The 17,262-nt window shown below is 43.8% G+C and overlaps 1 protein-coding gene across 5 annotated transcripts in view; it reads left to right on the top strand.

Moving 5' to 3' along the window:
* ZMYM2 (zinc finger MYM-type containing 2) overlaps positions 1-17,262 on the top strand; it is a 2,192,903-nt gene that overhangs the window by 1,020,493 nt on the left and 1,155,148 nt on the right. For all 5 annotated transcript variants that reach the window (XM_069640238.1, XM_069640242.1, XM_069640239.1 and 2 more), the window contains one exon: positions 3,514-3,679. In XM_069640238.1, coding sequence (XP_069496339.1) covers positions 3,514-3,679 — 166 coding nt within the window. The remainder of the gene's footprint in view (positions 1-3,513; positions 3,680-17,262) is intronic.

The following is a 17,262-nucleotide window of genomic DNA, read 5'->3' as shown; positions in this document are numbered from 1 at the left end:
ATGATGATGACTTCCTATTCGCTCGGCTTGTGTTGGGCCTCTTCCCGGACCCCACCCTGTTTTTCCGCCATTCCCGTTACCTGTAGTGCTTTGGGGACATGGCTCTGTTTCTTCATGGGTTTGCGGGGGCCTCTCCTCCTCCTCCTCCACCTTCTTGCTTCCTGCCCAGCATCGCAGCAGGTAGGTGGTCTCAGTGTCGTTTCTGGACCACGCCACCACCATTCAAGTCGACTCCCTAACGGCCTCGGGACGCTCCAGCAACGTCCTGTTCTCCTCGTCTCCCTCCCGGAGAGACGCAACTGCTCAGTCTGCAGCGGTCCTCGTTCGAACTTCCTAGGCTTTGTTCGAGTACTCCTGGCTTCCACGGGGAGAGCTGTTTAGTCCAGTCTAAATTTCTTTTTTATACTGTTGACTCCGCCCTCTCGTAAAGTCAACACCATCTTGGAAAGTCTCTTTGGCACTCTACATACCTCCAGTGAGCCACCTCGTTACAGTACTTGGCTGGCTTTGCTTGTGGTTACTCCATATGCCTATCATGTTTCTTCTTCGTCCAAGTAGGTTTTGCACTTGTCACAGTCATGGATTTACAAAAACACATGGTTAGACTATCAATGGTGGGTGGGAAGGGTGACCATGAGGGTATGGGGTTGTGTGACCGGGCTTTATGGAGGCTTTTCCACAGTTGGATGTCCTTATCCCTAAGAGGCGAGTCCCTCCCTGTGAGGTGCTCCCGAATATTTTCAACCCTACTGGGCAGCAACCTCACATCCCTAACATCATAGGAAAGTGCTCCCCAATCGGGAGAAGTTAAGAGACCTGGTGAATCGTCAGTTACCAGAGGGTCCAAATCCAGAGAGGAAAAACACACGGAAATCAACTCTCAGGAGAACTGCAGTCTCTCTAGGGAGGAAGCAGGCAAGCTTGAACGGCTGGCTGAGGCATCAAGAGTCTAGGCTGGATCAGAGTCACTTAAAGGGCAAATTGAAGGCAAGGAGCAAGGCCAGCAGTAGAGAGCACAGAGCAACAGGGAGACAGTAAGAGAAGCACAAGAATAAGGAGTAGCAGGAAACTAGGAATGGGGAGTTCCAGGAACAACAATCTGTGCCTTAAGAGTAAAGTTGTCATATGCACGTCTGCCAGTGCCATGCACTGATATCCTGGCGTTTCACAGGACACACCCACCATGACGGAACATTGTGGTGTGTGTCGTGAATGTACGGCACACCGCCACCATCTTGGAATGGGACTGCTAAGATGCCATAATTGCCACAGGGACCTGCTTGTTGACCTGTACATGAGTGTCTTACGCTTTGATAGCAGTGTATTGGAGACTATTTGCAAACAATCATAATAGAACTCTATATTGGGAGAGGTATAGTGGAGACCATTTGGATGTTAGATCCTTGAGGGTGCCCAGTAGTGTTTCAGTATTGAGTTTGATCGTATTTGGGATAGTTGGGGCAAAACGAAGACCTAAATATTTGACAGAGCTATTGCACCTTTTGAGGCCAAAAGTGAAAATATCGTGTTTAAGGCAGTATGGATTTAGGGGCATAATTTCTGATTTCTGTGTATTAAATTTATATCCTGAGACCTGACCAAATAGCGATAATACACTCAAGAGGTTGGGAATGTGAAGTTTGGGGTTTTTAATTAATATAAGAATATCATCTGCATATGCGGCTATTTTATTTATTGAAGCACCGACTTGAATTCCCGGGATGTTTTTGTTAGTACTTATTAATTCTAGTAGCGGTTCAAGAGAGAGGATATATAATAATGGTGAGAAGGGGCAACCTTGACGCGTTCCTTGAGTGTCTTTTTTTGTCATTGGCTGCAAGGATGATGGCGTTTAGTAGGAGTCTTGCGTTAGAGGATCTATCACGTCCTTTTACATAACCTGTTTGGTCTGGTTTAACTAGACTTGGGAGTGAGGATTCGATTCTATTGGCAAGTATTTTGGCAAAAATGTTGCTTTCAATATTTATAAGGGAAATGGGTCGATAGTTGCTAGTAAGAGCAGGGTCCTTCTCAGGTTTTGGAAAAATGATAAGTAAAGCTTCAGAAAAGGAACCGGAGGAGCATTTTTGTGAGATGAAATATGAAAAAACTTTTTTAAGCTTAGGTGTTAAGAATTGAGAAAATGTGTTGTAGAATTCTGTGGATAGTCCATCAGGGCCGGGTGCTTTACCTTTTCCGAGGCCATGGATGGCTTTGGTAATCTCGATAGAGGTGATGTCCTTTTCTAGATGAGATAGATCAATTTCAGGTGTTTTTTGAATGTTCATATATTGTGAAATTTTGGCAGGAAATTTGGAAGCTTCTTGAGTATCTTCTGTGTTGATGTGCCCTTTTCCTCTGTTAATATATTTTTAGGAAGTATAGCCATTACTACTCATTTTCCATCTGACTCTGCTAGACTTTATGATCTATTCATCTGTATAGCTTTAAAATGCATCACTGCTAACTGGAAAGACTCTAGTTTGCTTTCTACCAAAATCTGGTGGAATACCATTTGTAACACTCATAAACTGGAAATGTGCATGGCCAATAATCATAACACAATTCCTAAATATAATGCTAAGTGGTATTATTTCACCAGGTATCTTAACTGTTTTAATGCAACTGCTCATGGTACATGAATCTACACCCTTATATTTGCATCATTTTCCTTATTTCCATACTCATATTGAAATGCCTGAACTTAACATTGATTGAAATGATTAGTTTATTTTGATGAAATAATCCAATATACCCATTCTCCCCCCCATCCTTTACCCTCCTAATTCTTGTGTCTCTTGTCTGTCTCCCTGTACGTCTCCCCCCTAATCTCTATATCCACTACATATAAGTCACTCTTTGCAGATTAGTGCTAATATAAATTTTATACTACTTGTTATATTAATGCGGTTTATATCTACTATAGTTCATATTATATTCATAAGTGATTTCAACAAAGGATTTAGCTTTATGAAAATACTATTACAAGTGACCACAACCATTTTCTATGTCATTTCTTTATGGTTATTGTTTTATTCAAAGTCTGTAACTTGTTGATATCTGTATCAAACTCAATATTTAAACAATAAAAATCATTAAAATAAAAAAGAACTCTATATTGGACTAAGTAGCATTTCTTTTCTTTGGAATAGATAGCTCATGTGCCTGTAAATGTTCACACAAGTGAACTGTCCAAAATAAGTGCTGTCCTCCAATCTATAAACCAATTTAACATGGGGTATTAATAAATGTAGCAAATCCTAGTGAGGCATAGTTTTTCTGCCTGTTTAGCTTGTCCAACAGCTCTAAGTTTTGGAAACCATGTTTTGTGATTAAAAGCAATGCGCAAATGTGTGGTTGCATCTGTTGATATTATTCTGGTTGTCTCCTATCTATATATGTTTGGCTATTCAAACTGGTTGGAAGCAAGGTTCAATGCACCCAGGAAAAGAAGTATTATAGGTTAGTAATTGATCTTTATCAAATTTTCTGAAATTGTCCCTTTCTACTTAGGCTGCAAGATGTGACTGCTGTAGAACGCAAGGAACGCTCAAAGAAAAAGTACAGTGGCGAGGAGAAATGAAAACTTTTTGTGATCAACAGTGCATGCTGCGTTTCTACTGTCAGCAAAATGAACCAAATATGTTGACCCAGAAGGGACCTGAAAATATGCACTATGGTATGCGTTTATAATATGTTGCTATCTGCGTCAATATTTAATTTTGTTCAGAACTTTTGAAGGTTGGTGATTTGCATAGTGCAGAGTGTTATGCATGCTAAGCATTTTCTGTGGGATTCAACTGGGTCAGAAGTGTGAATGCTGTGAGACCACTCAAAGAGCCAGATACACATTAAAATTTGAGCAAAAAGCCTTGTGATAGTATAGTCAGGTACTCTGTGACTGGTGTTATTCTCAACACATTTTGAATGAGCTACAATGCAGATTGGTGTCTACAATATGTGATAACTATAACCTAAAAAGCACAAGAGCTAAAACGTTTTTAAAGTGGCAACATTTTTAAGTACTGAAACATTGGTGTTTCTGCTTACTAGCAATTAAAGGCAGATGTAACTCTGATAATGTGGACATCTTAAAGCAATTTGGTAGCCACGTTCTGCATCTTGAAGACTGGATGAAAACAGATCTGGGGCACTTCAACTTGATATTGGCAAAAAAGTGTTCACAGCTGAAAGTAAGAATAGCTCCACCAAAAATATTCTCCAAGGCGGAAGCCCTTGGATCCATAGGGTGGACCCCTTCCCTTCCATTCTTAAGTAGGATGGCAATTGTTTCATTTGAATAACAGTTCCTTTATGTCTCTCCTTGATTCACAAGGTTCCTGTTTAGGCAACACGTTCTGTAACAGTGTTTCTTGAACACACATTTCTCCTTGATTTAGAAAACATCTTTGATACCAATATATCCTTGGTTTAGAAAATATTGTCTAACTTTTCTGGAAGCTTTGAAAATTGCCTGATGTACTCTTCTGCCAGGACTCTTTCTACAATGCCAACTGCCTGGTGTACTGCCGTGCCAGGACTACTTATGCATCTCAATTGCCTGGTGTCTTGCTTTGCCAGAACTTCTTATGTATCTTGCAGTTTCTCTGTATCACCAATACTGTATGTATTGCTCTTTGCTTGCTATATATATCTTTGCGGTAAGGTTTGTTCAAGATTTGTCCCACACTTGCATTTCATGGCACCATAGCTCATTGGGGATTGTACTTTGCCTTTTCTGCATTCAAACAATCTTCTTGTAGCTTTAACAATGGTATCACATTCAAATAGCAGTTGGTGCGGTCGCTGGAATTCCCCGGGGTCCCCATTGGCTTCGGGTAGAATCACTGGTTTTTTCCAGCCTCAACGGTTCGCACTTCTGCTGCGTGTTGCTTTCATCTGCTTTCCAAACTGGAGTGTGCAGGCGTCCTTCTGGCTTCCTTCACAGTCACTCCTGCTTCCCTTCAGGTCCTGGAATGGAGAATGCAGCCTCCTCGAGTTGCCGACCACCCAGGACCTCTCTCGCGGCTCCTTGCGTCTCCACAGCACTTCTGTCTCGAGCACTGCTTTTCTCCCTCTGACTTGGCGGCCTTCTCTGCTCCACCACCCCGGTATGTGATCTTCACGTTTGTGAGCTTTGGAATAGAAGCCAACGTCTTTTCCTGCACTGCCTCGCTCACTAGTGCTCTGGCCATGTTTAAATGTCTGGCGCACAGGTGATTTGGAAAAACAACTAGACTGCATTTTGTGCTTCGTGCTCTTGTTACCTTGTTGTTCAAACTCCATCATCCTCCTCGTATCGGTACTTGGCAAATTCTGGTAGTTGAAGTCCATAGGTGTCATTGGACACATGGTATTTAAGTAGTTCTTCTCAGTGATTGTACATATACTTACCTCAGAAGCAAAAGGTGTTGTGTTTGAGCTTTGTGTTAGTCATAGGTGGGTGTTTGACCAGAGAAATATGAGGAGGCGATTTCTTTACTTTTTCTACAAGGGGGAACAAGAGGTTGACAAGCCATTCGGGTTCTGGGTATTAGAGGGCCTTCCCCATGGAAAAGGCGTAGATACTGCGTCTTGTCCAAAAGTCATGACTTCTCCCTGGTAGTTGTCTCCTCCCATGTGATCCTCCCTCATAATGTCGCTCCAGGGTCAGAATCGGGCAGCGGCTGCCGTCCCTTGGCCACATAGGAGGAGGTCACTCCATTGGAGTCAACACATACGCTTCCCCTAACGACTTGGCTTCCTGCTCTTGGGCTATTATTTGGAAGATAGTCAGCAGCCTCTCCTATATGAGGAAGAGGCTCCTTAGTTTGCCTTTCCCACATCCCAATAGTGCTTTCTGAAGAAAAACCATCTTCCTGCCACAAATAAACCGGGGAGTCAGGAAGAGATGTTCTATTGGCTTTGTTTTGTATCTTTTCAAAGTTGGGGAAGTCTGTGCCAATTGTTTCTTCTGGCAACCCTGGAATTACAGTAGCATTGATTTCCGTGGACCCCCCTTGAACTCTGAAGGTAGCTGGGGTCATATGATATATCTCCATCTACCCAAGTAACCTTTATTGGTTCCCCTTTCTCAGGTTTATGGTAGATAGTAGATTTGATCTTACTGTTTGTTTGCTCCCTGAATCAATTGGGGCTTGTGAAGGCATCATGAATGAAAACGCAGACAACAGACTTTAAGTTCAAACAAAAGATATCTATTAACTTGAATGTCAGGATGGTAGAATGCCTAACTTGCCCTATGTGAAGGTCGGGGTTCCCTACCTGAACAAAACCAAGGAACGTCTGAGTCAAGAGTTCAACTTAAAAGTCTGCCTGTGTCCAAAACCCAATTCTTGCTATCGCAACTAAAGCTAACCAACGTGTAGGGATGTTACTAACAAAATAAACTTTGTTAAACTCATATGTCTGAGTTTATTCCAGCTCCCAGCTTTCTTTCAGCTCCCCTTCCCCAAGTGCAAGAAGGTTCCATAAAAGGTCTCAAGATTATCTTTCTCATGTTCAAGGCAACTCTGTTACAAACAATCCTCAACATTCCCTTCCCTTAGTTCCACACACAGTTCAAATGGCAAAAGTATCTTGAGGCTTTGTCCTCAAGACAACACATACAGTTCCTCAAGTCTCGGGGTTCCCTTCCCCAAGACTTTAACTCTGCCAAGTTTATTTTTGTCTTTTCAAAAGTATAACATAACTCAAGGCCAACCTGACCCCCCTCCTGGTTTGCCTTGCCAGTTCATTCACATTGCTTCCCCTGGATTTTTTTTACAATGTCTTTGATTTCTCCTCATTCAGGGCTTACTGGTCTAGGCACAGTTGTCAGACCACACGGTCAACTCATCATAGTTTGCGCAACCAGAATCCCTATGTTCTGAGGCCACAAAGGATGTTCAGCTTCCTGCCTCTGTGTAACAAGTTAGCTTCACTTAATTCTTTTTTGTTGGCCTCTTGGCTTTATGTGCACGTTTTACACTTCTTAGGATTCTTCCCTCTTTGTCCTGCCATCACTTGTCACACCTCTTGCCAGTCTTTGGCCTTGCTGCACTGCATTCACTCATAAAAGTTCACCTTTGTGGGGCTTCGTTCATATACACCACCTTCTGTGGCACTCTTTCATACTTATGCCCTTTTCTGTATTTTGTTTTCACATGGGCACTTTGGCTGTTCTTCGACATTCGCTTTGCCCATAAACCTTTTATTGCATTCAGTATTAAATATATCTAACTTCAAGGTTTCATTGTTTGGTATTCAATATGCCTGCTACGTTTAATTTCACCTTTTCTTTCAGTTCAGTATTTAACATACATTCATTAGGCCTAATTTTAAGTTTGCATTCAGTACAGGATTTACGATTAATTTTAAGTTACTGTTCAGTGTTCAATAGGCATTTGCTGATCTTGTTTTCAAAGACAGTTACATATTGCAGCCTGCTAGTAGCGCCACAGTGCCCAAGTACTCTCTGTGACACTCACTGGCTTTTTGCGGCTCATTCCGACGGCCCCTGCAGCTTCCTCTCTGCTCACAAGGCCAGAGGGCCGTCTGGTGCAAGTCCTGCTCACCAGCTGGACTGTCTTCTCTTCACGCTGCTGATGGGAAAGGTTGCTCTCCGAACACGGACGGCATCCTCTCTCTCCTTGATTCGCCCACAGCTCCTGCTGCTTGTGCTCTGTGCTGGAGGCTCCCACACCTGTGGCCACGGCACAGCCCACTCATCTTGGGCCCCACAACTTACCTGCAGGATCTGCCGGCGTTCTGCCTCTTGCTCCGGTCTCAACACGGCTGCCTCCACACAACAGGAGCTCTGATGTTCTCTCCATCCTATTCTGACCCTCATTTTATACACCTGCAGCCAGTTAACAGATTGCAGGTGTGAATGTTTACTTAGGTTTGCCTGACCATGATTGAAGGGACATGCCAGACTCTCTGCAGGCATCTACTTTATCACAGTAACAGTGTTAAAATGAAGGTGCAGTGTTTTACTCTCTCCTCTTCCTCGTACTTTTGAAATGTCAAATGTGGGAAAATGAGGAGAGAGGTTTTGCAGTAGCCCATAAAGGTCGGGTGAAGGTTAGGTTGTTCATTAATAGGGAAAGGGGGGATACCATGTCTCACCTGTGGGTATCCCACGCCCAATCTCTGAGGACCTTCCACCCAGGTGATCCTCACTCATTTCTCCACCTCCAGGGTCGGGATCCAAGAGCTATGGCCTTTCCCTGGCCACCTTCGAAGAGGATCTAGGCTGTTTAAGAGTAAGAACACCCTTCGGTTTCTCACAGGCTTTAACCAGGACTCCTTTTACTATAGCAGAATCATGCGTTTTAAAAGGAGTACTTGTGCAAAAGAAATGACTGGTGGTCTCTATCATCTTCAGGTAAATCATTTTCCTCCCAATCTTTTCCTACCATATAACCAAGCTCCATGGGTTCCTCATTCTCATTGGGAGGGCACTATCGGGCCAGGTATCCTGATTGTCCGCATGAGAAACATGCCATTTAGGTGGGTCTTGGTATTCATCTCTCTTTGGGTTTTACCTCTTCCCTTTCTCTAGTACCATAGGCTTTCTCTATCTTTGATAGATCTCTCACTATGGGTTAGTGAGGACTATCTTGGTTTCTATCTTTATTCGGAAGGGGTGTGTGTGAAATAATCCTCTTGCTTCTCTTTTAGGTTAATCAACTTTGTGGAGCCTTTTGTTATGCCACTTAGCTTCTGCATAATTCTGTGCTGTCTGACTAGTATTAGACTTTGTCTGTTCAGTAGAAGGACCGCTTTCTGTGAATAGGGAGGTAGAGAATTCACAAACTGCTCTATGATAAGTGTCTCCAACACTTCTGGTAAAGGCGTCTTTCAAATGGATTGTGTCCTCCCATGTATTCCTCATCTTATGATATATCTTCCAGCTTTGGCTGCTTCGGGATTCTTTTTTTCGACAGAGGGTGTTGTGCATCGATGCAGTCGACTCAGTGTCCCTCGAGGGCTTCCATCCCGAGTCAAGGTCATCGTCAGTATATAAAGCACGTGCAACATCCATTGGCTTCAGTTTCATTTTTCTCTGATAGCTAACGCTTCGAAGAATTGACGCGCTTCAGTCTTTTCTGTGACAAAACTTTGAGTACAATGGCCTCGTCTTCAGCAGATCTGGTTAAAGTGCTACAATTGCGGTGCCGAGATGTTCCACCCGGACCCCCATCGCTTGCGTCTCTGGTGCCTTGGCGTTGAGCATAGGACAGCGGACTGTGAATCTTGTCAATTGATGACCGGTAAGGCTCTGAAAGAGCATAAAGGTTAACTTGTGGCACGTAGGCCCCCACTAAATCCCCTTCAATGATTTCAACGAAGAGATGATCATCCGCTGAGTTGAGAGGTGACTCTCCTCGAAGGAAAAGTTCAAAAAAAGCTCACGCTCCTGGAGCTGGTGCCATCATTCTTCGTCATCTTTGAGGAAGTAGAAGAAGAGGCATTATAAATCGCCCATTTTAAATTCATCTGATTCCTCTCCGGAGAGGAGTATAACCTGTCCCACTAAATCATCTACTCCAGCACAGTGGCAACATTTCAGCAAGGAAATGCTGAAGATCTTCGAGAGAGAGACTCCGGTCCCCTCGAAGAAGAAGGTAAAGAGCCATGCTCCTGTCAAGCCAACTTAGGCAAACAAGGAAAGGTCTAAGGCTACATCCTGCGCTCCCTCAAGCCCAGGACTTAAGCTGGAGACCCCTCGAGATCCTTCGAGATTTTAACACAATGACAAATTGTCGAAGACTCTTTCGAGTCTAGGATCAAACCCTTCGAGGGCTTCTTCGAAGACAAGATCGACGGAAAAGTCATTGACACCATTAACTATTGACCCCTTTACTTTCTAAGCCTAAGGAAATTTAACAATCTTACAAACCACTACCAAAGAAAGATTTCTTTAAGTCTTTATCTTCAATTTATGAGGCTTACAAACCTTCAGACCACGATACCCCACCGTTTGGATTGGAATTAAGCACACCTAACATCCCAGAAAGCCTTGTTTCAGAAGAATCCAGGTTAAGGCATATATATCAAAATGTGCAATCAGCTAGTGGGGTTGACACTTCACCTGAGATGGAATTTGGCAAGCTGGATCCGGCAGACGCTGCTGATGCCTCTTAGTCACTGGAAGACTAGAGGCATTGACTTTCTGGGATGGGACAGGCCTGCTCCACGGTTTGAGCAAGACCCCAAAACTGATATTTGGGCTAAAGGTCCACAAAAGGATCCCATACTGCCTTTTCATGTAGCACTCCAGAATAGGAATCTGGCAAATTGGGAGTTTCCTGAGTCGAGCCCAGCGGTGAACAAAAACCTCACCAAAAAATATAGACCATCTAGTAACCTAGCTACCTGTCAAAACACCTGAAAGCCCAGTCGTTCAGGCAGCGATTTCAACCTTGAAGCAGACTACATACCCTACCATCCCACCAGATCGGGATGATGAGCGTTTCGACACTTGAGCAAGAAAGGTATTTTCTGCTTGAAGCATGGCACTTAAGTCCGCAAATTCCACTTGCGCTTTAGCAAAATGCACATTCACCCTGTGTGACTGTGTAGATATGGCGGCTGACCATATTCCCTATGGGAAAGAGAGAGACGACTTCCTGAGCATTGTAGGAGACGGCAAGGAGGCTATGTGTTGAGTCTTGTCAATCAGGATTGGAATCAGCTGATCGCATCAGCAGAGCCATGGCAGCAAGCACAGTAATAGGCAGATGTGCATGATTGAGGAAGTCAAGTTTTGCACCGGACGTGCAGTGCAGGCTCCTCAACATGCCTCTTGACGACACCCTGCTGTTAGGCAGCAAAGCTGACTAAAGTTTACAGAAGCTGCAGACCTCATATGCAGCAGCCCAAGTCCCTTGGTGCTGCCATCAGACGACCAACATCCTCTCATCCCAGTGGTTCATCTTGGAGGTTTAAGTCCTTTCGCTTTTACTCAGTTGTAAGAGCGAGAGGACTGGCTAGACAAAGAGGTCAGAGAAGATTCCCTTGCAGTGGATGAGGGAGAGGTGCAAAGCCTGCCCAAGCAACGGCTACTTTTCCATCAGCCACTGCTTCTGCCTCCTCAAAACCTCTGAGTCCTCAACCCACAAGACCCCAGTGGGAGGCAGACTTTCACTGCATCTGAAAGAATGGTGAGGCATTACTTCTGATGCATGGGCATTAGAAACATTAGCCCAGGGTTACTGCCTTCCAAAATACCTTCAACTATCCCTCCACAAATACCTCCCCTCTTGAGCCCTTCGCTACTCTACCTCTAACTCCCTCAGGGTCAGTCGTCTTTCAATGAAACAAGCTGGGGGCAGATGTCTTTCTTTGGCTGATCCTCCCTTTGGAACAGCCTACCGGCCACCTTGAAACTTGAAGAGAACCATCTCTGGTTCCAGAAGCACCTCAGGACCCTCCTCTTCACTTTCGCCTTTGCCCCTCTCCTTCCCCGCTGACCTGTTTTTCTCTCTTGGCACTGTGCACCTGGACACCCTCTGTCCTTCGGGCCCAGGTACCTGCTCACACTGCCTCCCTCCTGCACTGCCTCCGGGCCTCCCATTGCACTTGTTTCTGTATCTGTACCGTACAGTCTCCCACTCTTCCTCTGCACTTATCAGATATACCCTTATCTGACTAATCTTGCACTTGCCACTTGCTGGCTACACTACCACTTTTTCATTGCCTGTATTTATTCATTAATTTAACTTATTCTTTTCTCACCTCTGTTATGCAGTTTCCACTTCTCCCCCTTCCACGCACTTCCCCCTTTTCCCTTCTCCATGCACATTAGCGTTCTTTATGTCACAGGGCCTAGTAAGATTGTTGTTTTTATTTTTTGTTCTCCCTTGTTCCCCTCCCTTTGCTTGGTCGCGCTCTGAAACACTTGTGTACGAGCGCGATATAAATAAAATATCATATCATATTCCCTTTCTAAAAAGGCCTCAGGACCATCCACCAGAGAGCCACTCATTCAAGTTCCAGATCCGTTCCTTGTGCAGGAAATGTTGAGCCTGCTTGAGAAAGTTGTTGTAGAACTAGTGCCTGTGACAGAAAGGAACAAAGGGTGGTACTCTTCCTATGTCCTAATCCCCAAGAAGGATGGAGAATTGACAAGTTCAAACTGGTCACACTTTCTCAGTTCCTTTGGGCCCTCCAACTTCAGTGGTGGATGATGTCATTGGACCTTCAGGATGCTTACTTTCATGTGCCGATCCATCACAAACACAGAGTACCTGATGTTCACAGTTTGCGGTTCTCATTATCAGTTTAAAGTTCTGCCATTTGGGCCGACCTCCACCCGAGGGTGTTCACCAAGTTGATGGCAGTGGTGGCAGCGAGTTTCAGGAGAGGGGGATTCACGTCTACCCCTACCTGGACGTTTGGCTGATGAGTGCTTGTGCTCGTACTCGCAAACAGGCCCTGGAACATCTCAGTATACTTGCCACTCTCTCCACAGACTGGGCTTCTCCCTCAATTACAAGAAGTCCCACATGATACCATCTAAAAAACTTCGAATTCATAGGAGCAGTCCTGGGTGCATCCTTGGGAAAAGCCTTGCCACTCGAAATGAGGGCTCAACACATTCTGCAGATGGTCAACAAATTCCAGAGTACCCAGCGTCTTCTGGCCTTCGACTTTTGGAGGTTGCTCAGCCTCATGGTATCCTGCATTTTCCTGGTGCTCTGAGAATGAGAGCCCTTCAATGGGCCCTCAGGGTGCAGTGGTCTCAATTCTCGGGCAAGAGGTCAGACCTACATCAGGGTCGCACAGGATCTTCTGTGGTGGGCCTGCAGTGACAATATTCTGAAGGGAGAACCTTTTTGCCAACCATGGAGATAATAGTAGTTACGGATGCCTCACTCATGAGGTGGGGGGAGTCCACGCCAGCGGTCTGACAGTCAGCGGTTGTTGGTCTCCTTCGGAAACCCAACTATGCATCAACCTTTTAGAGCTGAGGGCATTCAGACTTGTGCTGAAAGCCTTTCTGTCCTCTGTATGGGGAAAGAATGTCCTGATGATGGACAACATGGTGTCCATGTAGTACCTCAGAAAGAGAGGTGGTTTAGGGTCACTACCACTGTGCAGAGAGGCAATGCAGCTCTGGTTCTGGGAAATTTAAGGAGCCATCACCCTATCGGCAGTTCATGCAGCTGGAAAGGAGAACACAGCGGTGGACGCTCTGAGCAGGCAGAGCACAGTCTCCCACAAGTGGGAACTAGCTCAAGAAGTCCTTCAAGAGATCTTCACCGTTTGGGGAACCCCTCAGGTAAACCTGTTTGCGGCCAGTGTCAACTGGAAGTGCGAACTGTTCTGCCCCACGGAATTTCCCCCAAGAGGAGGTCTAGGAGACCTGTTCGTAGTGGACTGCAAGTTTCCACTCCTGTGCAAGTTTTCTCCAGTCCATGTTGTTCCTCGCATGATGTGGAGGTTGAGAAAGTTCGGGAAATCCATGATCCTAATTGCTCCGGATTGGGCCAGGAGGATGTGGTACCTGGACCTTCTGGACAGGCCCATCTGCCCTCCAATACATCTTCCACAAAGAGAGGACCTTCTCTCGCGAGAGTATGGTCTGGTTCTCCAACTAGAGGTCAAGAAACTTCATCTTCACGCATTGTTTCTGAGAGCTTGAGATACAAGAATTGGGACCTCCTGGACGACGTAATTGCGATTTTGCTTTCGGCCAGAAGGCCAGCAACTCAATGCTTATACCACTGCCGTTGGAAGAAAACATGCAGCTGGTGAAGTGAAAAGGATCTGGACCCTTTTCAATGCAATGTTCCTATGGTGTTGTCTTTTTTGTTACATTTGGCTAATCTTGGGCTCCAGATTGGGCCCATTAAAGGATACTTTGCAGCACTTTCAATCTTTAAGTGCACCTCGGAAGAGGTATATTTAAAAATACCATTGATTATACAATTTCTTAAAGGGCTCACTAATGTGTTCCCTCCTACACCTTTTCAAGTCCCAATTTGGGATCTTAATCTGGTATTATAATTTCTGATGTATGCTCCCTTTGAGCCACTCCACTCATGCCCATTAAGACTAAACCTTGAAAACCATTCTCTTGTGATAACATCAACCCGCAGGGTGAGTGAGTTGCAGGCCCTATCTAGTAAACCTCAATTTACCATTGTTTATAAAGATAAGGTTGTCCTTAGGGTTAAACCGTCTTTTTTGCCAAAAAATGTCCGATTTACATTTAGCCCAGAAAATTGTGCTCCAACTTTCTATCTGCCCCCTGATTCTGACAAAGAAGAGGAAAGGTTACATATGCTTAATCCCAGAAGGGCTTTGAGCTTTTACATTTCTCGACTGAAAGATATGTCAACACGTCCATCTTTTCATTGGGTACACTGGATACAAACTGGGTCTTCCAGTTACTAAGCAAACTTTGTCCAGATGGATTATTCTGGCTATTTCAGAGTGCTACCGAGTGGCCGGGAAAGATCCCCCAGAAGGCCTAATAGCCCATTCCACAAGGGGCATGGCGACATCTTCCGCTCTTCAAAGAGGGGTGCCGATAAAAGACATTTGTGCGGCAGCCACTTGGTTTACCATCCATACTTTTACAAAGCATTACTGTCTGGATTCATCCTCTATCCAGGAAGGAGGATTTGGTAAAGCAGTTTTATACTCGATCCATGACAAATCTTGAATCTGAAAATTGGTACTCCCTCCTCCATTACCTAACAATGCTTTGGGAGTCGATTATAAAATAAGGAATACATGGGAGGACACAATCCATTCGAAAAACAAGGTACTTAACCGTGGTAACTTTATTTTGACTGGATGTTCCTGCCGCACATTTATTTATATAATTTACTTGTAGCCAAACTGGCTTTGTATCTACAACACATCAATAAACATTTTCCTCACGGGGACCTATTACATGATGAACTCCATCGGGTGCATAGATTCAAAAAAGTCTATCAAATGGATGTACATAAATACAATTAATAAAAATGAATAACTACCTTAAAATCATTCACTTAATACACTCTAAGATAATTCATCTTATATTTCTATACATTTTGAATACAATTTCACCATAAAATACAAAATATTAATGTTGTTACCTTCATTGGCAATTTCCACATAAAACGTCTATCCACGCCATCAAAAGTGTTTTTGTATAATTTGACATACTTATATCTGATCAAGTTTAGACTCTAACATTGTATCAGAATATGTTCCACAGACTCCATCACATTACCCCCACATACGCCCAGATCTTACTAATACAATCTTTGCACCCCTATTTTCGAGGACTTGACTAACGTTAAAATTTTACTTCAGATATTTTCTACAGATATGGCTATCGGGGTATGTTGTTACAGGAATAAATCTACGCGTCATTCTGTATTGTATGAAGGGGCCACTATTTACATTAGTAGACAGGCGTACAAGCTTGATCTGGTAACTATAGTCACTTAGCCTCTGTTTTGACCAGCGTTTACGTGATCTTATTGATACAACATTGGCTGCTTCAGCAAACGCTACAAACCATGCGTTATGTAAAAACACATCTTCCCCAACATATCCATTTGCTCCAAGTGATCCAGTCTTGTATAGGCTTGAATGTAATTAACGTTAATTGTTGCTTTCTCAAGGTGCAGTATCTTTTCATAACACATTTCCACCTTGCGAATATAAGCTAAAGGGGTGCCTAAAAGATTGAATACCAGCCTTAAGAACTCCACTCCCAACGTTTTGGGCATTCGAAATAGAATCCTTAAGATTTTAGCCTCATATTTACTCAGCTCATTGGTAAGTTTATGGCCCCATACTTCTACACCATACATAAGGACAGGTTCAAATGTTGCGGTATATAGCAGCAATATGGTCTTCTGGGAGCATCCTCTATTTCTCCAATAAAGGAACTTTTGGTTTCTACAATCATACATTTTCTCTTAGTGTCTTCTCAATGCCACTTCCAGCTTAATTTGTCATCCATCATGACTCCCAAGTATTTATAGCACCTGACGCATTCAACTAGTGAGTTGTCAATCTGCCGCCTGTACTTGATACTGTTTTGTTTTTACCAGTAAATGCCATGATCTTTGTTTTGGTTACATTAATTCGTAATCCATTAATTTCAGCATATCTACCAAGAGCATCTAACATGGTTTGCAGTCCCTTAGGTGTGTAGTCTAACAGGAGTTTTTTGGTAGCCACTTTAATCACAGACCACATACTCATATTATTACCCGTTCTTGCGTGGCTAGCTAGCTAGTTGTTGCCAAACCTCTTTCTCGCAGGGCAGCTTGTGCTCTCGTAGCCACCTACAATAATTCCTTTTTGCTTATTTAATAGCTTCAGAAGTCTCTGTGCCTGTAAGCTGACCAATGGAGGAATGAAGGACTGCCACAATATTAGCCTGCAATTGCCTTTTAGCGTCACTAATTCTTTTATCATAGCCCTGACCTATATTACTACCCACCCTATTCCAACGCTCCTAAACATTTCTGAATCGTATCCGTTGTTGTATGGCTTCTTTAATACTAGTTGTCAACTTCAGGAAATCTGCGATCATGGCTGATCCATCACTACCATTACCATCAACAAAGTCCCCAATAAAAATTGGAAACGTTAATACTATGATTTTAGCTTTATCTAAATTGACCGCGTTCCATAATATCCGGTTCTGCCCGGCATTCAAGTATATATCATTTAGATCATGTATTTCATCAAACCTACTACATATATCTACTTTCCATTTAACACACAGGGGCAGATGGTCACTCTCTTCATGTGTCAAAAAAGCCATATCCTCAACCATTGCGCCTCTGTATTAGTGAACGCGTAGTCGGTGGTAGAGGCACTTCGACCACTCACGCGTGTTATGCCTTGTGGGCATCACCTGGGCATAATCCATTCATCTCAGTTAGGTGATGAGAATGTAACAGTACTGCCAAAGCACTACCCTGTCAATTTCATGCAGGATGTTTCAACCGGACAGCCTTGCATGAAATTAAGCAGGTCGTCCTCACCCCATTTCAATCTGTGAGTTGAAATCTCCCACAATCTACAATACAACCTTTTGTTCAATACCTTCAAGAATTTTAGTCACAGCCGCTACATTTTGTTTGGTAGCTACAGCATTTGGAGGATCATATATGTTGACGAGGTACATAGCGTGCTGCATATAATCAATTAGTATGGCCTGTACCATTAGGGTTGACCCATCAACCTGACAGACACACCAAGGATGGCGCACAGTGACCAATAACTCTCCCTTCTGATGACCAATTGGTCCCT

The sequence above is a fragment of the Ambystoma mexicanum genome, chromosome 7q, assembly GCF_040938575.1.
Source record: "Ambystoma mexicanum isolate Mex_15411 chromosome 7q, UKY_AmexF1_1, whole genome shotgun sequence".
Lineage (NCBI taxonomy): Eukaryota > Metazoa > Chordata > Amphibia > Caudata > Ambystomatidae > Ambystoma > Ambystoma mexicanum.
This window is presented reverse-complemented; position numbering and strand designations above follow the sequence as displayed.